General features: G+C 44.2%; 1 protein-coding gene across 2 annotated transcripts; it reads left to right on the top strand.

The window, feature by feature from the left end:
• The first annotated feature begins 112 nt into the window (after positions 1–112).
• Positions 113–19,614, top strand: RETREG3 (reticulophagy regulator family member 3). Of its 2 annotated transcripts, none has more exons than XM_066631127.1 (9): positions 113–491; positions 4,568–4,674; positions 5,942–5,969; positions 12,433–12,559; positions 13,130–13,214; positions 13,464–13,601; positions 14,598–14,680; positions 15,041–15,173; positions 16,908–19,614. In XM_066631127.1, the coding sequence occupies exons 1-9, from the start codon at positions 145–147 to the stop codon at positions 17,354–17,356; spliced, it is 1,497 nt and encodes a 498-aa protein (XP_066487224.1). In that variant the 5' UTR covers positions 113–144; the 3' UTR covers positions 17,357–19,614. The 2 variants fall into 2 exon arrangements, with proteins under 2 accessions (XP_066487224.1, XP_066487223.1); XM_066631126.1 differs by having other exon boundaries at positions 5,939–5,969.
• The last annotated feature ends 942 nt before the right edge of the window (positions 19,615–20,556 follow it).

Raw genomic sequence — 20,556 nt, 5'->3', positions numbered from 1 at the left:
GTTTCCAGGCTGACTTCTCGACCTGCAGCGCGCATGCGCCAAAGTCAACGGACCTTGGAGCTGGCGCGCCTGCGCACTTCGGGCAAGCTTTTCCGTACGGCGAGATGGCGGCGCCCATACTGCCCTCGCCCGCAAGGGGTGGCCATGTTGGCGTGCGTGTGGCGGCGGCGACCGTTGGTGACGGTTGTGCTTTCCTCCTCCCTCTGCCCCCCTCTCCCCTCTCCCGGCCTCCCGGTGGCGCTGGGCGGGCGAAGGATGGAGGCGCTGGCAGGATGGCCTGTCGGCGGCACTAGGGGCGGCAGCAGCGGCTCCCTTGGCGATGTCCAGGCGCCGGCGTCGGAGCGGCAGCGGCGCGTGAGCGCCCTGAGCGCTTCCCTGCGGAGCCGCCTCGGGCCCTACGAACCGGCGCTGAGCTCTCTGCAGGCCGTGCTCGTCTGGGAGAAGCCGGCGAGGAGCGCTGCCGCCTGGCTCGGAGCCCACGCAGCCTTCGGGTGAGCCCCCTGGGCAGTGGGCTGCGGGGTGGGAAGACCTAGAGCCCAATCTTGGGCACGTCTACTCAGAAGTAAGTCCCATTAGAGTCAATGGGACTTACTCCCAGGTAAGTGTGGAGAGGACTGCAGCCTCAGAGCCCAATCTTGGGCACGTCTACTCAGAAGTAAGTCCCATTAGAGTCAATGGGACTTACTCCCAGGTAAGTGTGGAGAGGATTGCAGCCAAATAGCCCAATCCTGTGTGTGCCTACTCAGAAGTTAGTCCCATTATATTCAATAGGGCTTTCTCTTAGGGAGGTGCGGATAAGATTGCTGCCAGACCCGCCTTTCCTTCTCTGGACTCCTTGGAGGTGTTTCTCTCTTTATATTGTGCCTCATGCAGTCCAGGTCAACACAAATAGTAATGGAAGAAGTGAGGCTGCTTCTTCAGAGGAAGCAGGTCAGGTGCGCTTTTGTGCTGCTTTAGAGATTTCTAAAGGGGAATATATAGGGGATTTCTAAAGGGGATATATAGAAAATCTAAAGAGATTTCTAAAGGGGATATATAGGTGATTTCCTAAGCCTCTGATACTGGACATTGTCCACTGTTGTGACACTCCACACTGTTGTACAGTACACTGTAGTGAGCAACCAGAGGCTGATCCCTTTCTCTCTGGTGCCTGTAGGTAGCTTTGAATAACAAAGACCATGGATAGAGCCAGAGTGACTGTCATTGTGTAAAAAAACTGCCTGGTTCACTTAGGTCTGCTGTTTTTAAAAACAAGGCTGTACCTATTTGAAGTGAATGAAACTAGTTCTGTTCTTTTACCTGCCTAGAAATAAGATTTGAACTACATTTGCACTATGCAGATGTACCCTTACCAAGAAAAATAAGGAGCCAATAAAAGCATTACCAGGTTCAGTAAGTGAACTGAACCTTCATTAGGCAGGTTAGAGCATGCTGATTTTGCAGTTTTATGTTGTTGCCATGAATGAATGGCTGGAGGTGGTGATGGGTGTCCTGGTGAAAGCTGCACTTGCCATGGAAGCAAGGGGGGGGGGATCCTGCTGCTTGGATGCTGAATGGGAAACATTTGGTGTTAAGTTGCCCAGTGCTTCCACCAAACATTAACAGGCAAACTCATATAAGATGAGGATTCTCTATTATTTAGGCAAATAAGTTCCAAATGGGGGATGAGTGCTTGTAGCTCTGCTCAACAAAGTGTGGCATTTTGCCCAGCCACAATATGAACCTCTGTGTTGTCATTGTCTGTGCTTTAAGACAGATGAATGGTGGTTTTGGGCCAAGTTGCTGGCTTCTTGTCCCCCTTTCTATCTAGGCAATCATGATCACCACACTCTTGGTGGCTTTTTTGTTAGAGTCCATAGTGGAGTACCAGGCTGTTGTGCCTGTAGTGATATGTTCAAAGTAACAATGAGAAGTGTGCAGTTTAACTACCGTGCTGCCTTCTTGTGAACTTTCGTGTTGACATGCTACACTTTTGAGCTGTGAATAGAAAAGAGGGACAGGAAATAGCACACTGTATGCCTCAGAGAATGCGTCGGATGATGTTTTTGAGTCTCTTGAGAAACTTTTCTGATGTTTGGTCTTTCATGATCTTGCAGCAGCAAAATTGCTTCTATTTTCCCCTTAAAGTTATATTTGTAGTTATATTTATTAATTGAGCATTTTGGGTGAAGGAAAACAATCTTATTATCTTCCTGCCTTAGGATAAAAAAGAGAGCATTCCATCCGGAACAATGCCACTGAGATCTCTTGTGCATGATGTGTTCTTGCTAAGTTTTGGTGTATAATTGGTCTCATTGAAGAACCCTGTATTGCTTGCCTCAGAGCAAAGTGATCAGTGTGTACGACTGGTGCTATGAATGGCTTGAAAGATCACTTGCTCCCAGTGGGGTTTCATTAAACAGATGAAAATAACCATCTGTCTTTGTGGATGCAGCTTTTTTATGACAGTATTATATTTGGCTAATCTTTGATGAGAGAGCACACAGTTCCTATTCAGTGAGGGAACAAATAGGTATTCAGCTCTTTGGACAAAAGAAAAAAAAAGTCCTCTGAGTTCACGTGCCATTTGGTTTCAGTGGTTTTGCCTCTTACTAGCTGGAGTGAGTGCCTGACTATCTTTTGCTCCATGTCACAAACTCTAGTCATTCAACTGTGCTCTGCTTAGGCTTGGCTTGCCCAAGAAACTGAAGTTGTATTTCAGTACACACTTTCCAGGAAGGAAGCCCCCTTGAACACTACAGAACTTGCTTCCTAGTAAATGTGCATAAGATTGTACAGTACAACTGTAAAATCCACAGTTATTGATGTGGATTGAAACACAATAGCAAATATCTTGTGTTGGCCCTTGAGTGGAACAATTTGAAAAAGTTTTAATTGTTTTTAATGTGCATGCCTTTATTGTAGAAAGAATTATGACTATAAAAATGGTGTGACTTCCACCTTGGTTTTGGTGGTTTGTGGTTAAATTGCTTGTGGTTAAATTGATATCCTCAACTGCAGACCTTGTTTTTGGTTATAATTGTTGACATTAACCACTGGCTGGAATAACATGTAAACTTTTGCTGAGAGGTGTTTGTGTATGTAAGTCTTAACAGGTGTGTAACTATGACATGAGTGGCCAAAAATACATCAAAAACTGAAAACTGGGTGTAGCAGGGCATGGTTCTGTAATCCATAAACCACTCCCAACCTCCCTTGTTCCCTGCTTTCTGCAGGCTACTGACTCTGAAATACTATATAATCTTCATGAACATTGCATCTTAAATGCTAGCTCATCAGATGGCACAACTTGCTATAAGCTGTGTTATCTGTTTATAGCTGGCCAGATGTTTAATGTTATAGCTGGCCAGATGTTTATGAGAGATTTGGGGGCTCAAATATGCACATAAATATGTAGAATTCACCATGAATGTGTTAGTTTTCTGGTTGGCTGGTTGATAGAGTGAGTAACCATGGTAGTCTGCAACAAGGCATCCTCCAATTTTATTCAGAGGCAGAATGCCTCTCCAAGAGGCATCCTGGAGAGGAAGTTGTGAAGATCACACAACGAAAATTAAATTGGATCCACTTTAGGCTTCAGGCCCCACAATAACCACAGGCTTGCTAACTGGCCTTGGGTAGTGGGGAAAATTGTGATCTCTTTAGGCCAGGGGTGGGCAGCAGGTTTTAAGGTCTCTACTATTTTAAGTCAGTTCCAAACTTTCCACTTGCTCTCCTTTCTGAGTGATTTGGGTTTTTTTCTTATGTTCCCCTGAGAACCCAGTTTCAAAAGCCCAGCCTTGTTTGGAGCATGGGCGGAATACTGAGCAGAGTGTACTGCTGATATACATACAAATGTACAAAATTATGCATGGGAAGGATAGAGTGGATAGACAGATGCCTATTTACACTCTCACATAACACCGGAACCAGGGGACATCCACTAAAATTGAGAGTTGGGAGAGTTAGAACAGACAAAAGAAAATTATTCTTTACACAGCATGTGGTTGGTCTATGGAATTCCTTGCCACAGGATGTGGTGATGGCATCTGGCCTAGATGCCTTTAAAAGGGGATTGGGCAAGTTTCTGGAGGAAAAATCCATTACGGGTTACAAGCCATGATGTGTATGTGCAACCTCCTGATTTTAGAAATGGGCTGTCAGAATGCCAGATGCAAGGGAGGGCACCAGAATGAGGTCTCTTGTTATCAGGTGTGCTCCTTGGGGCATTTGGTGGGCCACTGTGAGATACAGGAAGCTGGACTAGATGGGCCTATGGCCTGATCCAGTGGGGCTGTTCTTATGTTCTTATGACATGGGTGAATGTATAAAAATGGCCAAAACTGTAAATTGTTGAACAACAAAGGAGAGGTAGGGAAGAGAGAAAAAGAATGTTGCATAAGGATGAAATATGCAAAAAAGCCATGACTTTTCCCCTCAAACTCCAATATTTAAATTCTAAAGAGCCTTTTAAGATTCATTTATTCTGAGCTTCTGCTGATTTGTGGCCTAAATAGTATGTCTTCCACTTTTCATGTATTACTTTTCCAGAAGCATTTTTGTGCTAATGCACTTTATTTCCCTTTAGGTTTTTTGCTTTGACGTCTCTCCACCTGGTATTCTTGGTTGCTTTTACCCTGATATTAATAGTGTGTTTAGATCAGTGGAAGAATAAAATCTGGCCTGAAATAAAAGGTAAGTTCTGTCTTCCTAATTGAAAATGGTGGTTGAAGATGGAGAGGGATTCTGTGAGCTGGAGTCTTTGATTGGAAGAGATTTAGAAGTAGAGGGGGCTAAGAAGACATCTCTCAGTTGATTAGAGGAAGGAGAGAACTGTCCTTTCTCAGGACAGGGAATTTGAAAAACATAGGCTTGCAATCTGGATGTGAACACCCTCACCTCTTGTAGGTATACCTATCTATTGTGTAGGATTTTACTTACTGAGTTCGTGAACCCAGATTAATCATAGAGGATCACAGAGATCTTAATTAAGTACTGTAGTCTGAAGCTTTGTCTGCTGACTTCAGAAAAGGCCATGGCACCAGGTGAAGCCCAGGATAGTCCATCAGTAGAATGGGCATTGAATGGATGAGGCTCTTGATATTCATCTTCAATTATAATCTTTTACTCTGCAATCAAATATGTCAAGTGAACAAAGCGATGGTATGATTTCCTGGGCAGTCATAGTCAAAGGTTTCTTTGTTTGAATTTTGTAATAACGTATCCAAGCTAGGTGTTCTCCATGAACAGATGCAAAACAATTTGCCACATGGAACTTCTAGTTCAAGAAAATTAAGGTGTGACCTGGAAACAGATTGATTTTCTCTATGTGCTAAAGCAGCTAGATACTAATTTTACAAATATGATTCCATTCAACTCCCAATTGACATCCAAAATGATGCCGTAACTAGAATGTGGTGAGCAGCACACATTGAGAAATGCTGATATTGAGGAAGGCAGGGTCTTGTTGTTCCAGGACATACTTTAAAGATGCCTGGAAGTGTTTCCAAATCTCAAATTGCTCTATTTTCCTTCATTTCTGACAATTCCTAGGTTCAGGCTATGCAGCTACCCTGGTAGTATGTTGATTGAAATACAGCAAACTTTGATTGGGGCTGAATGGAATCATTCATTCCATTCAATCAGGAAGAAATGCTCATACTGCTTGTCCACATCTCCCTGGGGTGGTCTGTCTTCCATTTTGATAAGCTGCAGTATTGATTCCCAGATTCTCCCCCAGTTAGGCTGATTAGTGACTCCAGATGATAATTGGCATTAAACTGGGAGATGAGCTTGTAACCAAGTCTCTAAAAGCAGAGAACAGGGTGGGACTCTATATTCTAAACTCTACACAGAGTGTCTTCAATTGCTAGTAGTACAAATGCAGTCATTGCATGTTTTAATTATGTAACTGGGCACTTTCCTTGCAACTCACCCTTCTGTGTCTTTTGCATTCTAGTAGCAAGACCTGATGAATTGGACAGTGAGAGGTATGATACATTCATTCAGTCCCCTTTTCTTTATCCTGTGTCATCAGTGTTGGTGAAACTTAGCTAAAATACCTTTGTCAGTTCAGACTTCTGTGGTAGGGAATACTTTTCAGAGGTTAAACTGAAGGAGAGGTCCTTTGCTGCTGAATATTGTAGCTCATGTGTTTCTCATTTCACGCAAGACTACAGTTTAGTGCTTACTTTTGGGGTAAAACTTCTCCACAACAGACATCTCTGAGACATATATGACTGATTGATTGGAAGTATTTATATCTTTCTTTTGTCCCTGATGGGTAACCCGAAGCTGCGCTCAGTAAAAGTTGAACATCAAAATGTATATAAACATTTATAATATATATTACAATAAAATGTATCTACATTAAATGACTAATCTAAAAGTGAGGGTAAAAACAACTAATAGTCAGTCTATTGGTCAAACAGGCGGCAAACAATCATGGCTTAAAGCAGGGATCTCCAAACGTTTTGGCCAGAATGCCGCATGAAATATCTGGCAAAGTGCTGTGGGCTGGAAAAAATTTAAATATAAAATTTAAATAAATAAATAAATAAATAAATAAATAAGAGGTGGAACTTAGATGACTGAATAAATGAATGAGTGGGCTAATTCACTCAGCCTCTCTGGCCCTCAGAACACCCTCCAGATGCAATCAGAGCACAGCTCTGGTCATGTTCAGTCGAGTGGGCCAGAGGCTTTCAGGGGACAAGAGGCTGGTCGTGGGCCGGATAGAGGCTCCCTGTGGGCTGCATCTGGCCCCCGGGCTGGGGTTTGGAGACCCCTGGCTTAAAGACACCAAGGGAAGGCCATAACATATTAAAAAAACCCAGACCTATGAAAAAGCTAATTGGAATAAATGTGTCTTCTCAACTAGAATACCATCAAGAAAGAGGCATTTAGCAAATCTTGAAAGAGGGAAATCAACAGACTGGGTGCTGTGCCTGAGAAAGCCCTTCCTCTAGAAAGCCTCTTTCACCTCCAAGGGTAGCAGTGCCCACAAGAGGGCTGTCTTTGATGTCCTAAGGGGGCAGGGTGGATTGGGTGGAAGTAGGTGATCCTTGATAACCTGGTCCTAAAATGTAAAGGGCTGAGTATCAGCACCTTGAATTGGGTCCAGAAATGAATTGGTAGCTGGTGCAGCCCTTGGAGCAGCGACCCAACAGAATCGAACCGCCAAGATCCAGTGACCATATGAGCCCCCCATGTTCTGCACTAATTGCAGTTTCAACCCCATCTTCTAGGGCAGCCCCACATAACATGTGGTGCGATAATCCAACTATGCTGTCACTAGGGCGCGGACCACCATGGTAAGATCCGACTGACTCATGTACGGCTGCAGCTGATGCACCAGTCGCACAAGCCAAAGCTGGGCATAGGGCCCCCTAGCCACAGCTGCTATGACTATGCAGGCAGAGCTGTGTATCCAGGAGTACTCCCAAGCTGCACACCTGGTCTGCAAGGGGTGTACTGTCCCATTCAGAACAGGTGGATGAACCAGGCATGGGAATTTGAGTCAAGTGACTCAAGTCCAAGTTGCAAAAACACGTTTTTTGCTAACTTGTGCAGTTTCAAGTCACATGTGTCAATAACTGAGGGAAACACTTGAGTCCTGGGGCTACTGACTTGGGAACCACAAGGGATGACTCAATTCGCCCAACCCTGCTTGGGGTGCTACTTGCGACTCTGATGCAGTTGTACTGCTTCCGCGTTGCCTGAAAGACCTTGTGCGCTGATCTGAAAGCTGGGCATTCATCTGCATTCATTGAATGAAGGTTTTTTCCCTGGACAAATAAGGGGGGAAGGTGTGGGGGGGGGGGAGGTTCCTAACCATCCTGGAGAAATGGCTTGGCTCCAGCAGGCTCATTGAATGACCAGCCACAATGAGACTACTTTTGAGTAGAACTGCAAAAGATTGGATCATACTGGTAAGCCTCCTAGCTGCCACACATGACCCTTCTCCCTCTTGCCACTTCTGTCCCCACTCTCACGCAATCCCACCCCCTCCCACCTTGTTTACAGATGGGATGGGAACAGCAGGGGAGTGTTTAAAGGACCTGTGAAACACATACACACACACCCCTGGAAGCAACTCTGTTTTTCCCCACAGAGCCGCAGCTGACTTTTTAAAGGGAAAGACTCGTGACTCAAGTCTTTTGGAGTCATGAAAATGCTCTGGGCAACTCGGAAAGTCTGCCTGTTGTGACTTGTTTTTGAGTCGAGTTGCAGAAGCATAGACTTGGCTGGACTCAACATACTAACACCTGAGTTGAAGGTTTCTGGACCAGGAGAACCACTGTTGTATCTGGATGTAATTTCAACTTGTTGGCCCTCATCCATGTTCAAACTACCTCCAGGTAGCTCTACAAGACCTTGACAGTTTCCCTGGAATCCAATAGTAAAGAGAGATAGAGTTCAAATCCCTGGATAACCTCTCCCTGTGGTTTCATGTTGAAAAGCATGGGGAACAAGATGGAACCTCGAGGCACCCCACACCGTAAAGGCCATGGTGTTGGAGACCTCAGGCATAACCTTCTGGGACCTGTTGGCTAAGAAGGAGCAGACCCACTTCAAAGCTAGCTCCCAAGCCCCATCCCAGCCAGTTGGTCCACCATGGTTGAAAGGCTGTAAAGTGCCTTTCAACCATGCTTCCATAAATGGAAGTCTTGCATGCTTCCGTAAATGGAAGTCTTGCCAAAACGAGGAGAATAAAAAGGAACACAAACTGTGGCAAAAGAAATGTAAAAAGACAATACAGGAGGCAAAAAAAGACTTTGAAGAGTGTATGGCCAGCATCACTAAGGGAAATAATAAAAGCTTTTTCAAATATATTTGAAGCAGGATGGTTGCTAGAGAAGCTGTTGGTCTGCTGGGCAATGGGAGGCGGAGATAAAAGGGAATTGGGAGATTGCAAATAAGTTCTTTGCATTAGAACCATTAGATATTTGATTTTCTCTGTAAACCGCTTTGTGAACTTTTTGTTGAAAAGCAAATACTTTGCTTTTACTTACATAAATACTGTTGTTGTTGTTCTTTGCATCTGTCTTCATGACAGAAGAGCTCAGATAGATACCACTGCCTGAACAACTGCACCCCCCCTTCAACCAAAGAATTACATAAAATAGAGGTTAAAAAAGAACTAGTGACAAATTAAAGATTAACAATTCACCAGGCCCAGATGGCATCCACCCAGAGTACTTTAGGGACTCAAGTATGAAATTACTGATCTTCTTTCCAAAATCTGCAACTTGTCTCTTAAAATTGGGTGTGCCTGAAGGTTTTTTGGGACTCTGAGGAAATGATATGAGAGATCCAGGTTTGCTCATGAAGAGATTTTTATTAGAATACAGTACTTTCAATACAAGAGTGCATTCAGATAGCTGGAACTGGTTGACAAGGTGACGCACAGCCACCAATCTGGTATGAAAACAAAGCAGCATGGTACAGGTCCAGCCTTGTTATACACAGATTTTTTATACACAAATTTGACTCAATATGAATGGCCCCTGCAGATGAGAAGGAATGTGCATCATGATCCCTGGAGAAGGGGAAAAACGCATCCCTTTAAAATCACAGTTTTAAAAACTGCTTTTTACTGTTTCAGAGAGAGTCATGCAAGTGATTACAGGTATAACCTAAGTATCCACAGATTTTTCTATCTCAAAGCTGATGAGAAGGGCCCTCTAAATTAAAGGAAAACAGTTGTTTAATAATGTCAGAGAGGGCAGCTGCTGACAATCCATCAATCATTCTCTCTGCAGGCTTCACTCCTCCTTTCCCCCTGAGCAGATATGGCTTCTATCTGCATTATTATTACATTTTATGTAAGCAGTTGCAGCTTTAGTAGGAAACAACCCAAATACATATACAGGTTGAGACTCATTATTTGAGAGGGTTCCATTCCAAGCACTCACTTGGATGGCAAAAAACACGCTATAGTAGATCAATTTTAAAAAACAAGTTTTTTAAAATTACTAAGGCTAAATGGCAGCGATTATCACCTTCTGCATTCTTAGCAAACTAAGGCTAAATGGCAGTGATTATCACCTTCTGTATTCTTTCCCCCTCACTGGGGCTCCTGGTGAAGGGAAGGATTGCTATCTCCTAGTGAAGCCTAAGTGCTTGGAGAGACACTGATGGCCTCTGTGTGCATTACAAAGGTCATCAAGGCTGTTTTTAAATCACCAGAATAAAGAGACTTGTTTTTTAAAATTGATTTACTATAGTGTGTTTTTTGCCATCCAAGTGAGTGCTTGGAATGTAACCCTCTCGAATAATGAGTCTCAACCTGTATATGTATTTGGGTTGTTTCCTACTAAAGCTGTAACTGCTTACATAAAATGTAATAATCAGATAGAAGCCATAATAAGCCTGGCATCGCCAATAAACAAGAGATAACTAAAATAGTAGATGCACAGAACTCAAGGGTGGCCAAGTTGCTCTACTGATAAGGCGGACTATTTGGCAGGAATAGTGCAAACTTGGATACAGTCTGGGCAAGTGAAGCAGCTTGCAAACACAAGACCTTTGACTCATCTTTCTTGCTTGAAATATAGTCAGCCCTCATCATCCATGGGTTTGTGATCTGTGGATTTGAGTCAATACAGATTAAAAGGTGGCACTGGAGGGCCTCAAGGTACCTCCCAGACATGACCGGAAATCATGTGTGGGAGGTCTTTTGAGATGCGGGGAGGCTGTGCATGGCCTTGCTGCACCTCAAAAGGCCTGCCAGAGCCTTCTGAAAGGCACTTCCAGTTTAGTGAAAAACCTTTCAGAAGGTTCTAGCAGGCCTTATGAAGCATGGGGAGGTCATACACAGATCCATAGAAATCTGTATCTGTGGGATGTGTATGTATCCAGGAATGGATTCCCTGCAGATACTGAGGGCCCACTGTATGCTTGAACTTCACTAGTGCTCAGAGATGCTAAGGCCAGAGCAGGTTTTGTGACCTGGAGCCCCTAAAATGGCTTGTGTGCCAGAAGACTGGAGAATAGCTAATATCATGCCAGTCTTTTAAAAAGGAGAGATAGGAGACCTGAGAAAATACAGGCCGATCAGCCTAACATCTGTTCTAGGAAAGATGGTGGAAAGCCTAATTAAGGATAAAATCTTAGAACATATAAAAGAACAAGCTTTGCTGAGGAAGAATCAGCATGGCTTCTGTATGGGTAAGTCTTGCTTCATGAATCTTGTAGAATTCTTTGAAAAAGTCAACAGACATGTGGATATATCTTGACTTCCAGAAGGCGTTTGACACAGCCCTTCACCAAAGCCTCCTGATTAAACTCTGCAGTCAGGGAATAAAAGGGCAGGTACTCTTACAGATTAGGAACTGGCTGAAGAACAGGAAACTGAGAGTGGGTGTAAATGAGCAATTTTCAGAATGGAAAGAAGTGAAAAACAGTATGCCCCAGGATCTTTCTTGGGACTGGTGCTTTTCAAGTTATTCATAAATGACCTGGAAATAAGCAGTGAGGTGGCCCATTTGCAGATGAGACTAAACTTTTCTGGGTAGTGAAGTCCAGAATGGATCGTGAAGTGCTCCAAAAGGGAGGAATGGGTGGCAAAATGGCAGCTGCACTTTAAGTGTTAAGTGATGCATGCTGGGGCAGAAAACCAGCATTTCACATATGTGGTGATGGGTTCTGAGCTGTCTGTTACAGATCAGGAGAGAGATCTTGGCATGGTGGTAGACAGCTTGATGAAAGCGTTGACACAGTGTGCTGTGAAGAAGGCCAATTCCATGCTAAGGATCATTTTTAAAAAGAGAATTGAGAATAAAATAACAAATATTATTATGCCATTGTACAAATCAATGGTAAGGCCATATCTGGAGTATTGTGTCCAGTTCTGAGCACCATAACTCAAAAAGGATATAGTGGAACTGGAAAAGGTGCAAAAAAGGGGGACCAAAATGATTAATGGGCTAGGGCTCCTCCCTTAAGAGGAAAGGCTGCAGCAGTTGGGGCTGTTCAGTCTAAAAAGAAGGCACTTGAGAAGGAGGACATGATTGAGACATGTAAAATTATGTATGGCATGGATAGAGGAATTTTTTTTTCCTCTCTCACGACAGCAGAACCAGGGAACTAGTGGGAGAAGTAGAAACCAGAACTAAAAATGACTAGTGGGAGAGATAGAACAGACAAAAACTAATATTTCCTTACCCATTATGTAATTAATCTGTCCCTTTGAGCAGAGCAGAATTTGAGCAGAGGATATAAAATTCTTTGTAACCCCCTGAAGATGCTTTCCACAGTTTAAAGTGAAATGTTGGGACTAGATCCTACAATGTGTTTTAATCTGTGGCTTGAAGACTTGAGCAACATTTTAAATTATGTTTAATAATTTCGTGGCGTCCAGCCACAGAAACCTTAGTGTGTTTGTAGGAGGATTAATGTACTGATATTTTATTAGTAAGGCAAGATACCTTCTTTCTCATCTTTCTCCAGCTGGGGCTATGTTCACCCCCGACTGCTGAGTGTGCCTGAACTCTGTCACTATTTGGCAGAAGGATTGGTCACCGGAGACACCTTCATGAGGAATCTGTTGGGCTTCAAAAAGCAAAATCCGGGCAAGGTGAAAATCTATTCTACTTATATTAAATATATCTGGTATTGGGCAAAATAGCAGGGAGGGGGCATGATTAAACTGAGGCAAAGGCCTCAGAATAGCAACTGTTTGAATTACCCTGTTTGAAGTACAAGCAGGGTTCCCTGTACAAAATCAATGTCTCTGCCCCCAAATCATACATACATATGTTCTCCCACTATTGAGAGGGAGGGACACTGGAGAATTGAGAGGTATGTACAAGAAGAAACGAGAAAAGGAATGGATACAGAGGCAGATGGATGTTACTGCAGCCATCCTACCTGGTGGAATTTTCAGCATTCTCCAGTTTTGCTTCCACCGAAATTTGAGAGGTTTTGTTCTGGTTCTGACTACAGCATCCAGGAATTAGTCCAAATTCCCCTACACTTCCATACGAACACTCATATTTATGCAAATCTTGTCAAGCAGAATATCTGTGTTGTGGCCTTGATTTCCCAGGTATCAGCTTACTGGTAAGTATCCCTGAATGGTTTTGAGAACCAGATTGCTTCCTTTCTTCCATACCCAAAAAACTAACTTTGGGTTTTATCTCTTCAGTTCTGCCTTCTAGCTTGTGGTGTCCTCACATTCTTGGCTGTCTTGGGCCAGTACATTCCAGGTGTCTGTCTTGCCTATCTTACAAGTGAGTACTTGCATGTTGGGGAATAGCTGAGCAAATGAAGTCTTCCCCTTGAAAGTGCACAGCATGACATAGTTATGATGAGTTGTGGGTTGATGGCTAGGTTCAGCCATGACCAGTTCCAGCTTGCTTTAGTTGCACTGTATGCCACATGTTCTTATTGTCACATCCTAAAGATTTCCCTAATTACTGCCAAATACCTCCTGGGAATGTTCATTAAGCACAAGTCCTCTAATCATCCTCTTTCTCCAGTGCTGCTTCTCCTGCTGTGGCCACTTGCTGTGTACCACCACCTTGGCCAGCGCCTGTATACCAAGCTGGAGCCAGCTCTGCAGCGGTTGGACTTCAGTGTCCGTGGCTACATGATGTCCAAGCATAAGGAGAGGCAGTGTGAGTCTGAGCTAGTATTAACTCCCACAAGTTGTTGGGTGGGAGGCTTACTTAGACTCTTGTCAGCTACCCCAGCCTGGTGGTAATATCAGGAACTCAACAGCTTTCTAGTTTAAATGGAAGCTCTGAACAAGCTAGTGGCTGCCTCAGATCCCAATTCTGAGCTTGTTGCTCCAGCATGCCACCGGTTTGGAGTGTTGCAAATGTGTCATAAGGCACGCCTGCAACACTCTTAGCCGGGTCAGCACTGGTGCCAGCCCAGCACCAGTTGGCTACTTGGAGCAAAGAAAGAGTTCTGGGCAGTGGTGAGGTTTGTCGGGGCACCGGCGGGAGGCATTCCGGGGCAGGGGAGGTTGGGGAGAGGGGAGGGAGTGGGGCAGATGATAGTGGGACAGGCAGAGCTCTATTCCACTGGATCCAGAACTCTGTGTTGGGCCTTCTGGCCCAACACTGAGTCTCTCCAGTCTGTGCCAGCAAAATAGCCAGTGCAGACTTGAGAAGCCCCATTGCATGGCTTGGGATTTCCCCAAGGACACCTCCAGCTGCTTCCTGGCACCCGCTGGATGCAGCAGTAGCCATTTTGGTGCTGCTGCTCCAGTGGGCACTGGGAAACTTAGGATTGGACTGTCATGATGGCTCTTCTATCCTGATCACAACTTCTTGAAATGAACTTTTCCTGTAAGTAGCCAGCTTTGAATTCAAGAAAAGTTCACTTCAAGAAATTGTGATTAGGACGGGGCAGCCAAAGTTGACCATTTGTGAGAAATGCCGTTTTCAACATGGAATCAGACTTCTTGTAATTCTAACTGGACGCATTCATCAACAGGCGCTTCAGCTCTTGATGTGTCTGTCCTTGGCCTCTGCAGCCTCAGGTTTCTGATGCCAAGATCCTTTCTCAATCTTGCTCTGGTCCAATTCGCTTGGCTTCCTAGTGGTCATGCCAAATTGTTTCTTTCTGTTAACTAACTGCTAGTCTGGGTTCTGATTTTACTGTAGTGCGCTATCAGATGCTGAGCCAGAATCCTGCTACTGCTGATGGGAGTGACAGTGAAGAGGAGCTGGCTGCTTTCTGTCCCAAGGTAAAGAGAGAGCTGTAACAGGAGTCTTGCCAAAGCATGGGTTACTGCTGCGATGGAGGATGAAGTGGTGGCAGAGCAGAGTATTTGTTTTGGGTTTTCCTGATTTGAAGGATGTCATATCTCCTGCTAGCTCTGTTCATCTTCAATACGAAATTGGTTTGCACAATTTCATTTTGATTTGCTTCTCATAAGCTGCATATTGGATCCAGTTTGGTCAGACACTGCTTCTGACTTTCCCAGTAAGAGGTTGGAGAGGGTGACAGTGTTCTTTTTCTTAAGCCCTAGTGTATACGTTCTCCCCAGTCTGGTACCCCAAAATAACCTTCTTACTAAGAATTTTGTTGATCTTTTTCTTCCAAGTTGGATGATGCCGTGGTTGCCAAAGAGCTGGCTATCTCCGATTCAGAGCACTCTGATGCAGAAGTGTCCTATACTGACAATGGGACATTCAATCTTTCACGAGGCCAGACTCCCTTGACAGAGGGATCAGAAGGTGAGGGCACACGTGGTTAATTGGGATAGGTAGAGACTGGGGCAGGATGTTCTTGCTGCGACTAAATTTATGTATAGTAGCATTTTAAGATTTGCTTTCAGTTTAACTGTTAGATATAACTATTGATAGAAAAAGTACAGGATAGAAATATTAAAAATGAAATAAGAGCAGCTAGATCCTTTAAAACATGGCTTGCCCTAAAGCTTTTGCAGCTTGCTTTATGATTAAGTCATTAGCAATTGGGGTGGGAAACTATTGGGTATTGAGATCAGTTTAGTGGTTAATCCTATCCAGCATAGGAGCAGCAGCTCCAAACAGCTATCACTGCATCCTGTGCTGGATACAAGCAGGCTAGAGGTCTCCTAGGAGGAAAGTAAAGTCTCAGCCTGCTCAATGGGACTCCTTGAGTCAATGTCAGCTAAATTGCTGGCCCACACTAGAGAAGCCCCATGCATGACTTCCGAGCCCAATTCAGGGAATTGGATTCTGTGGAGGAGGCCAGTTCCACATCCCTCCCAGGGCAGTCCCTTCCCCGGTTCTGCCCTCCCCCCACCAAGAAACACCTCCCCCATGCCCTCCATCACCCCCCCCCCATGCTGCTCAGCGCTTACCTCTGCTCCACCTTTGCTGTGTCTTCCTCTGCAGTGTTGATGGGGCAGCTCAGGCCTCCCTGCAATGCGGCTTCCTCGCTAGGTGGCGCAGATGTGCTTTATGGCACGTTTGCAACATCCACCACCAGCGCGGGGTGCACTGCAGCACTGCAGCACTGACAATAAGGCAGCCTAGGATCAGGCTGTCTGATGGCAGAACTTGTTCTTTGTTGGCATTACTCAGCACTTGTTTAGCACTTCACTTCTCAGCACCTCCAGTTGAGGGCTTTCTATGACAGGTCTGGGAAAGACCTATTTCTGAGAGCTGGATTTAAAACTTATTTGCCTATCAAGGTTGGAAAAATTCATCTTGTTGGGCTAGTTAGCTCTTGATCTATGAAACTCAGCTCTGTTTGTGCTGCAGGATCAAAGTTTTGATTTTCCTTTTCCTCATGGAGAGAGCTAACTGAAGTATTTGGGGATGGGTTCAGAAGTTATACTGCTTTCTTTTCTGCTGGCAAATTTTATTGCCCAGATAATGGCTTCCTGCAAGAGACAATATGGCTTAAAGCAGAGATTTCTAAACTAGGGTGTTGTGATGCCCCAGCCAAGGAAACCCTGTCTCTGCCCCATTAAGGGGCGAGGCAGGGAATGGTGACAACCGCCGTGATCGCATCCCTGCCAGGGACAAAAGCGCTGCGCTGGCTCTCCAGAGGGTGCAGGGAGCTTGCGGACCCTTCTGCAGGGCTCCCTACACCTCAGAAAAGCTAAAAAATGCTATTGCAACCCACTTCCAGTTTGCGATTGTGAAACTGGAAGTGGGTTGCGATCACATTTTTTGCTTTTCTGAGACGTGGGAAGCCTAGCACAGGGGTCTGCCAGCTCCATGCACCCTCTGGAGGGCCAGTACTGTGAGGGGTGAGTTAAAAAAAAACACAACTATTTTGTCCCTGGTGGTGGCACAGTTGTGGTGATCATGTCACCACCATGCCCCCACACACACTTACAAGAGCCCAAACTCTATAGGAGAGTTTGGGAACTGCTCGCTTAAAGGGAATGCCCCCAAAAGGAAATTAGATCTGCTTGGTGATTGACAAAAAGCCAGATTATGGTTTTAACTGCCAAACTATCTTTCTCTCTTTAGACCTTGATGGCCACAGTGATCCTGAGGAATCCTTTGCCCGGGATCTCCCAGATTTTCCTTCTATCAACCCTGAAGTAACGGGCATAGATGATGAGGATGACACCAGCATAGGTATCCCAAGCCTTGTGTACCGTGCACAGGGCCAGGAGGACCTTCGTCTCTCTCGCAGCCAGGAAGTAACCTCGGAGCTTCGCCCAGGGGAGCTGCTATCTGCGCACAACCTCCCAGATGACCTAGCCAGCTTTGTGACCAGAGGCATGATCCAGTTTGCCTTGTCTGGGGCCTCCCAGCCAGGCTCCTTACATGGCTTCAGGCAGCAGCAAAGTGCCAGGGGCTTTCTCCGGACATCCAGCTCAGAGCTGGACACCGATGCTGAGGGGGATGACTTTGAACTGTTGGATCAGTCAGAGCTAAATCAGATGGACCCTTCTGTTTCCCGTGGCCAATAAACAAGTTATCTCCTTCCATGTCTGTGGCTTTTCTGTCTCATGGAGCAGAGATGGAAAAGCCCTGTGCACAAATATTATCATGCTCTGGGTGGCATGGCTGGGTGAACTTGGAAGACAGTCTTCATTTAAAATAAACTTTCCAGGGCACAACCAGAAGATTGGCTACTGAACCTGCTGTGCCCTACACCTCTCTAGCTTGCTGCCTGTTGCACTTCTTGTTCAAAGCCAAAATCTCATGTTGCTGTTGCTGCCCTTGTTGAAAAGATCTGGAAGAAAGATCTTAGTTCCTGATTAATGCAGCAGAAATCGGGCAGTGGGATTTTATTTAAAGCCAGATCTTGAGTAATAGAAGGTGGCTGTATTCCACTGCTGCTAATTTACAATTTAAGTCCCTAGATCCAGTCCTCTGCTGTTACATGTGTTAAGTAATATATTTGCCCCTGACACACTAAAGATATTGGAAATTCCCTTCTATCTCCAATATTTTTACTTAATTGACCCTAAATTCATACCTTGTAAAATCCAGGGGTTCTGTTGCTCTTCTCACAGAACGTAAAGGCAATAATACTTTGGTGAGCTAAAATTTGCGCTCGCTCCTTTCATAGAAGCATAGGCACCCATAGAAGCATGCCCCACTATTAACTATTTGAAAGAAGTGAGTGCTGAAATAACATGCCCCATTCCTTGGGAAGGTTCAAGGTAGAATAAACATTAAAGAATTGGTTCAAAGCTGGAGGTCTTTTCAGCCTTTAGTCCCTTTCCAGCACTCACTAAAATCTATACCTGCACATGAGTCATGAATATGCTTCCTCACTAAAGAAGGTTTTGCTCTCCAGGTTGGAGTGTGTGATCTTTTGGGGATTTATACCTGGCAAGGGGACTATATAAGTCTGTCCTTCCCAGCTTAGTAGTGATTTGCCACTGATTTCTGAATCCATCGGTGTTGGATGTTCTCACATGCAACCCTCCTCCCTTTTTAAGAGCTCTGTAATTGCACTATAGAAAGTTAAGCATGTTACCCAGAATAACAGATGGAAGCTGGCAGCAAAGCCAGAGCTCCAGTCACTACTTGCTCTCCCAAGATACATAGTTTTCCAAGAGTGCATAAAGATAAGAGTTTATGCTCAAGGATTTCCCTTCAGAATAAAAACTCTGGGAATATAGTAGGATGCATCATTTCTAGTCATCTTAGTATGGCAGCCATGTTTTTATTAACTACTGAGAACTGTTTGATAACCAAATTCAAAATAACATGATAGATTTGGGTGACCTATTTATCTGGTTTGCCTTGCTGGGATAATGGCGCCATATTCCTCAAGGAAAACATTTGCACATGGTATCTGGATGTTAAGAATGCCTTGGCACTGAATTTGTTGCTCACAATACCACCGACATCTTCTGTTTTTCCTCGTTTGAATAAAACCAGCATGCAGGTGTTTCCTGTGCCAACACCTGAGACAGACAAGGAATTGAGGCCTTCACAGGAAAGTAAACACTGAGGAGTTATGTCTTGTGCCGTAGGGCCTATAGCTAATGGGTTTAATCCTGATGCTCCATTTATCCTTGTACAGGCTTCCATATCTAAACTTTTCCGGTCTGTATGCAAAACTATTGGAAGATTGGATCCTAGAAGTTATTCTGCTCAGTACAAAGCCATTGTGGTGACCCTCTGTGGACACAAGAGATACTTATGGGAATGCTGTGATTTTACATTTTAAACTGCTCTTTAGTTTCCAACCTTCTGTAAGCAACTTGTGAATCTGCTGAACTGAACCATTTTGAATACTGACATATCTACTTAAGGAGCTTTGCTCTAGATTCCTATAGCTCCAGTTCAACAAACGCCATTTTTAGGCTCCTTGATTTAGAAGCTTACAGACTTTTTCGACTTAGCATTTGGAGACCTTTGCAATACACTGCCTATCGTTTTCTTGGCCAAGCAGTAATGTGGTGGTGTAGATGCTATATGCCCAAGAGCACATTTTTGCAGAAAAGCCTCAAGAGAAGAGTGGTGCTTTGTAAATTTGAAACAGCTTGAGTTTGGTACCATTTGTGTGGCAATATCATGGTGTTTAACTGCCTTTTTTAGTGTTTACAATCAGCCAACATTGTGAAAGTTTATAGAGTAATTTGTCACCTTGCAGAGGTTTTTTAAATAAGATGCTGATAACTTTTGAGGTGGGAGATTTATTTCATCAGATTTTGTGTTACATGGATTAGAACAAAAGTTTAGTGCAATAAATCAAACACTGTATCAATAGTGAGACATTTGGGGTTTTTTGTTCTTGTCAGGTGTGTTTTTTCCTGCCCCAACTGGTGCAAAATAAAGAATTTGAGAAAAATCCTGTTTTGTTTCCTCATTGCTGCACTTGTAATACTGAGAAACTTCTCTGTAGTATTTTGATATTGACCCACATTGTAATATGATGGCTGGCTTGCCCTAGGTTCTGTGCTTTCACCACTACTGTTGTATAAAATCAGTGTTCCCTCATACTACCCTTCAGCAAGATAGAGGTAAGAGATGTTTAAACAGAAGTTGCAGATGTGTTAATGCAGTTCTAGTCCCACATAAGGTCATTTGGGTTGCTTTTGGTTGTCCTGACTTTGTAAATTAGGGCAGAAGGTCTGGTCTAGAGGGTTGAGCCTCCATTTGCCTGAAGATAACATCCGAAGGTCGCCAGTTTGAGGCCACCGGCACCATGAATGGTGAGACCTTGAAGCAGCTGACAGGCTGAGCCGAGTTATTCCACCTGCTCTTTGGAAGGAGCTGCTTGTCAGCCTGTGTGAGAGGAGGCCAGAAAGTGATAACAGACCGCAAAAGTTCCATCTGAAATGTTGTGTGGTTCTTGAAAGCTAGAACCTTTCTTTAATTGTAAAAATCCCTACGGGGATTTAAACAGCCTGCCTATGTAAACCGCCTTGAATCTCCTTCCGTCTGAGGAGAAATCTGATGACCAAGAAAGGCTGTATATAAATACCTGTATTATTATTATTAGTATCATTATTATTAAATTAGTGATTTTTCTAAAAGTGACTCGAACCCTATTTGTTATTTTGCTTCTAGTTTGAGCCATTAGTGCTAGAGTCTTTATCGCCAAATGTGATGTATGTTCCTTTTGTTCATGTAGTGGTCACCGTATACTGTTCTAGCTGCTGCACAAAACATAGACCCAACACAGTCTGTGTCCTGAAAGTTGATA

The sequence above is a fragment of the Tiliqua scincoides genome, chromosome 5 (genome assembly GCF_035046505.1).
Source record: "Tiliqua scincoides isolate rTilSci1 chromosome 5, rTilSci1.hap2, whole genome shotgun sequence".
Taxonomy (NCBI): Eukaryota; Metazoa; Chordata; class Lepidosauria; order Squamata; family Scincidae; genus Tiliqua; species Tiliqua scincoides.
Note: the sequence above shows the minus strand (reverse complement) of the source record. Positions and strands in the feature narration are given on the sequence as shown.

Excerpts from the sequence above, each read along its gene's own strand:
- RETREG3 (XM_066631126.1), top strand. The coding sequence starts at position 145 with ATGTTGGCGTGCGTGTGGCGGCGGCGACCGTTGGTGACGGTTGTGCTT. Across the intron at positions 12,560-13,129 it reads AAAAGCAAAATCCGGGCAAG|TTCTGCCTTCTAGCTTGTGG; the intron begins GTGAAAATCTAT and ends TTATCTCTTCAG. Across the intron at positions 13,602-14,597 it reads CAAGCATAAGGAGAGGCAGT|TGCGCTATCAGATGCTGAGC; the intron begins GTGAGTCTGAGC and ends ATTTTACTGTAG.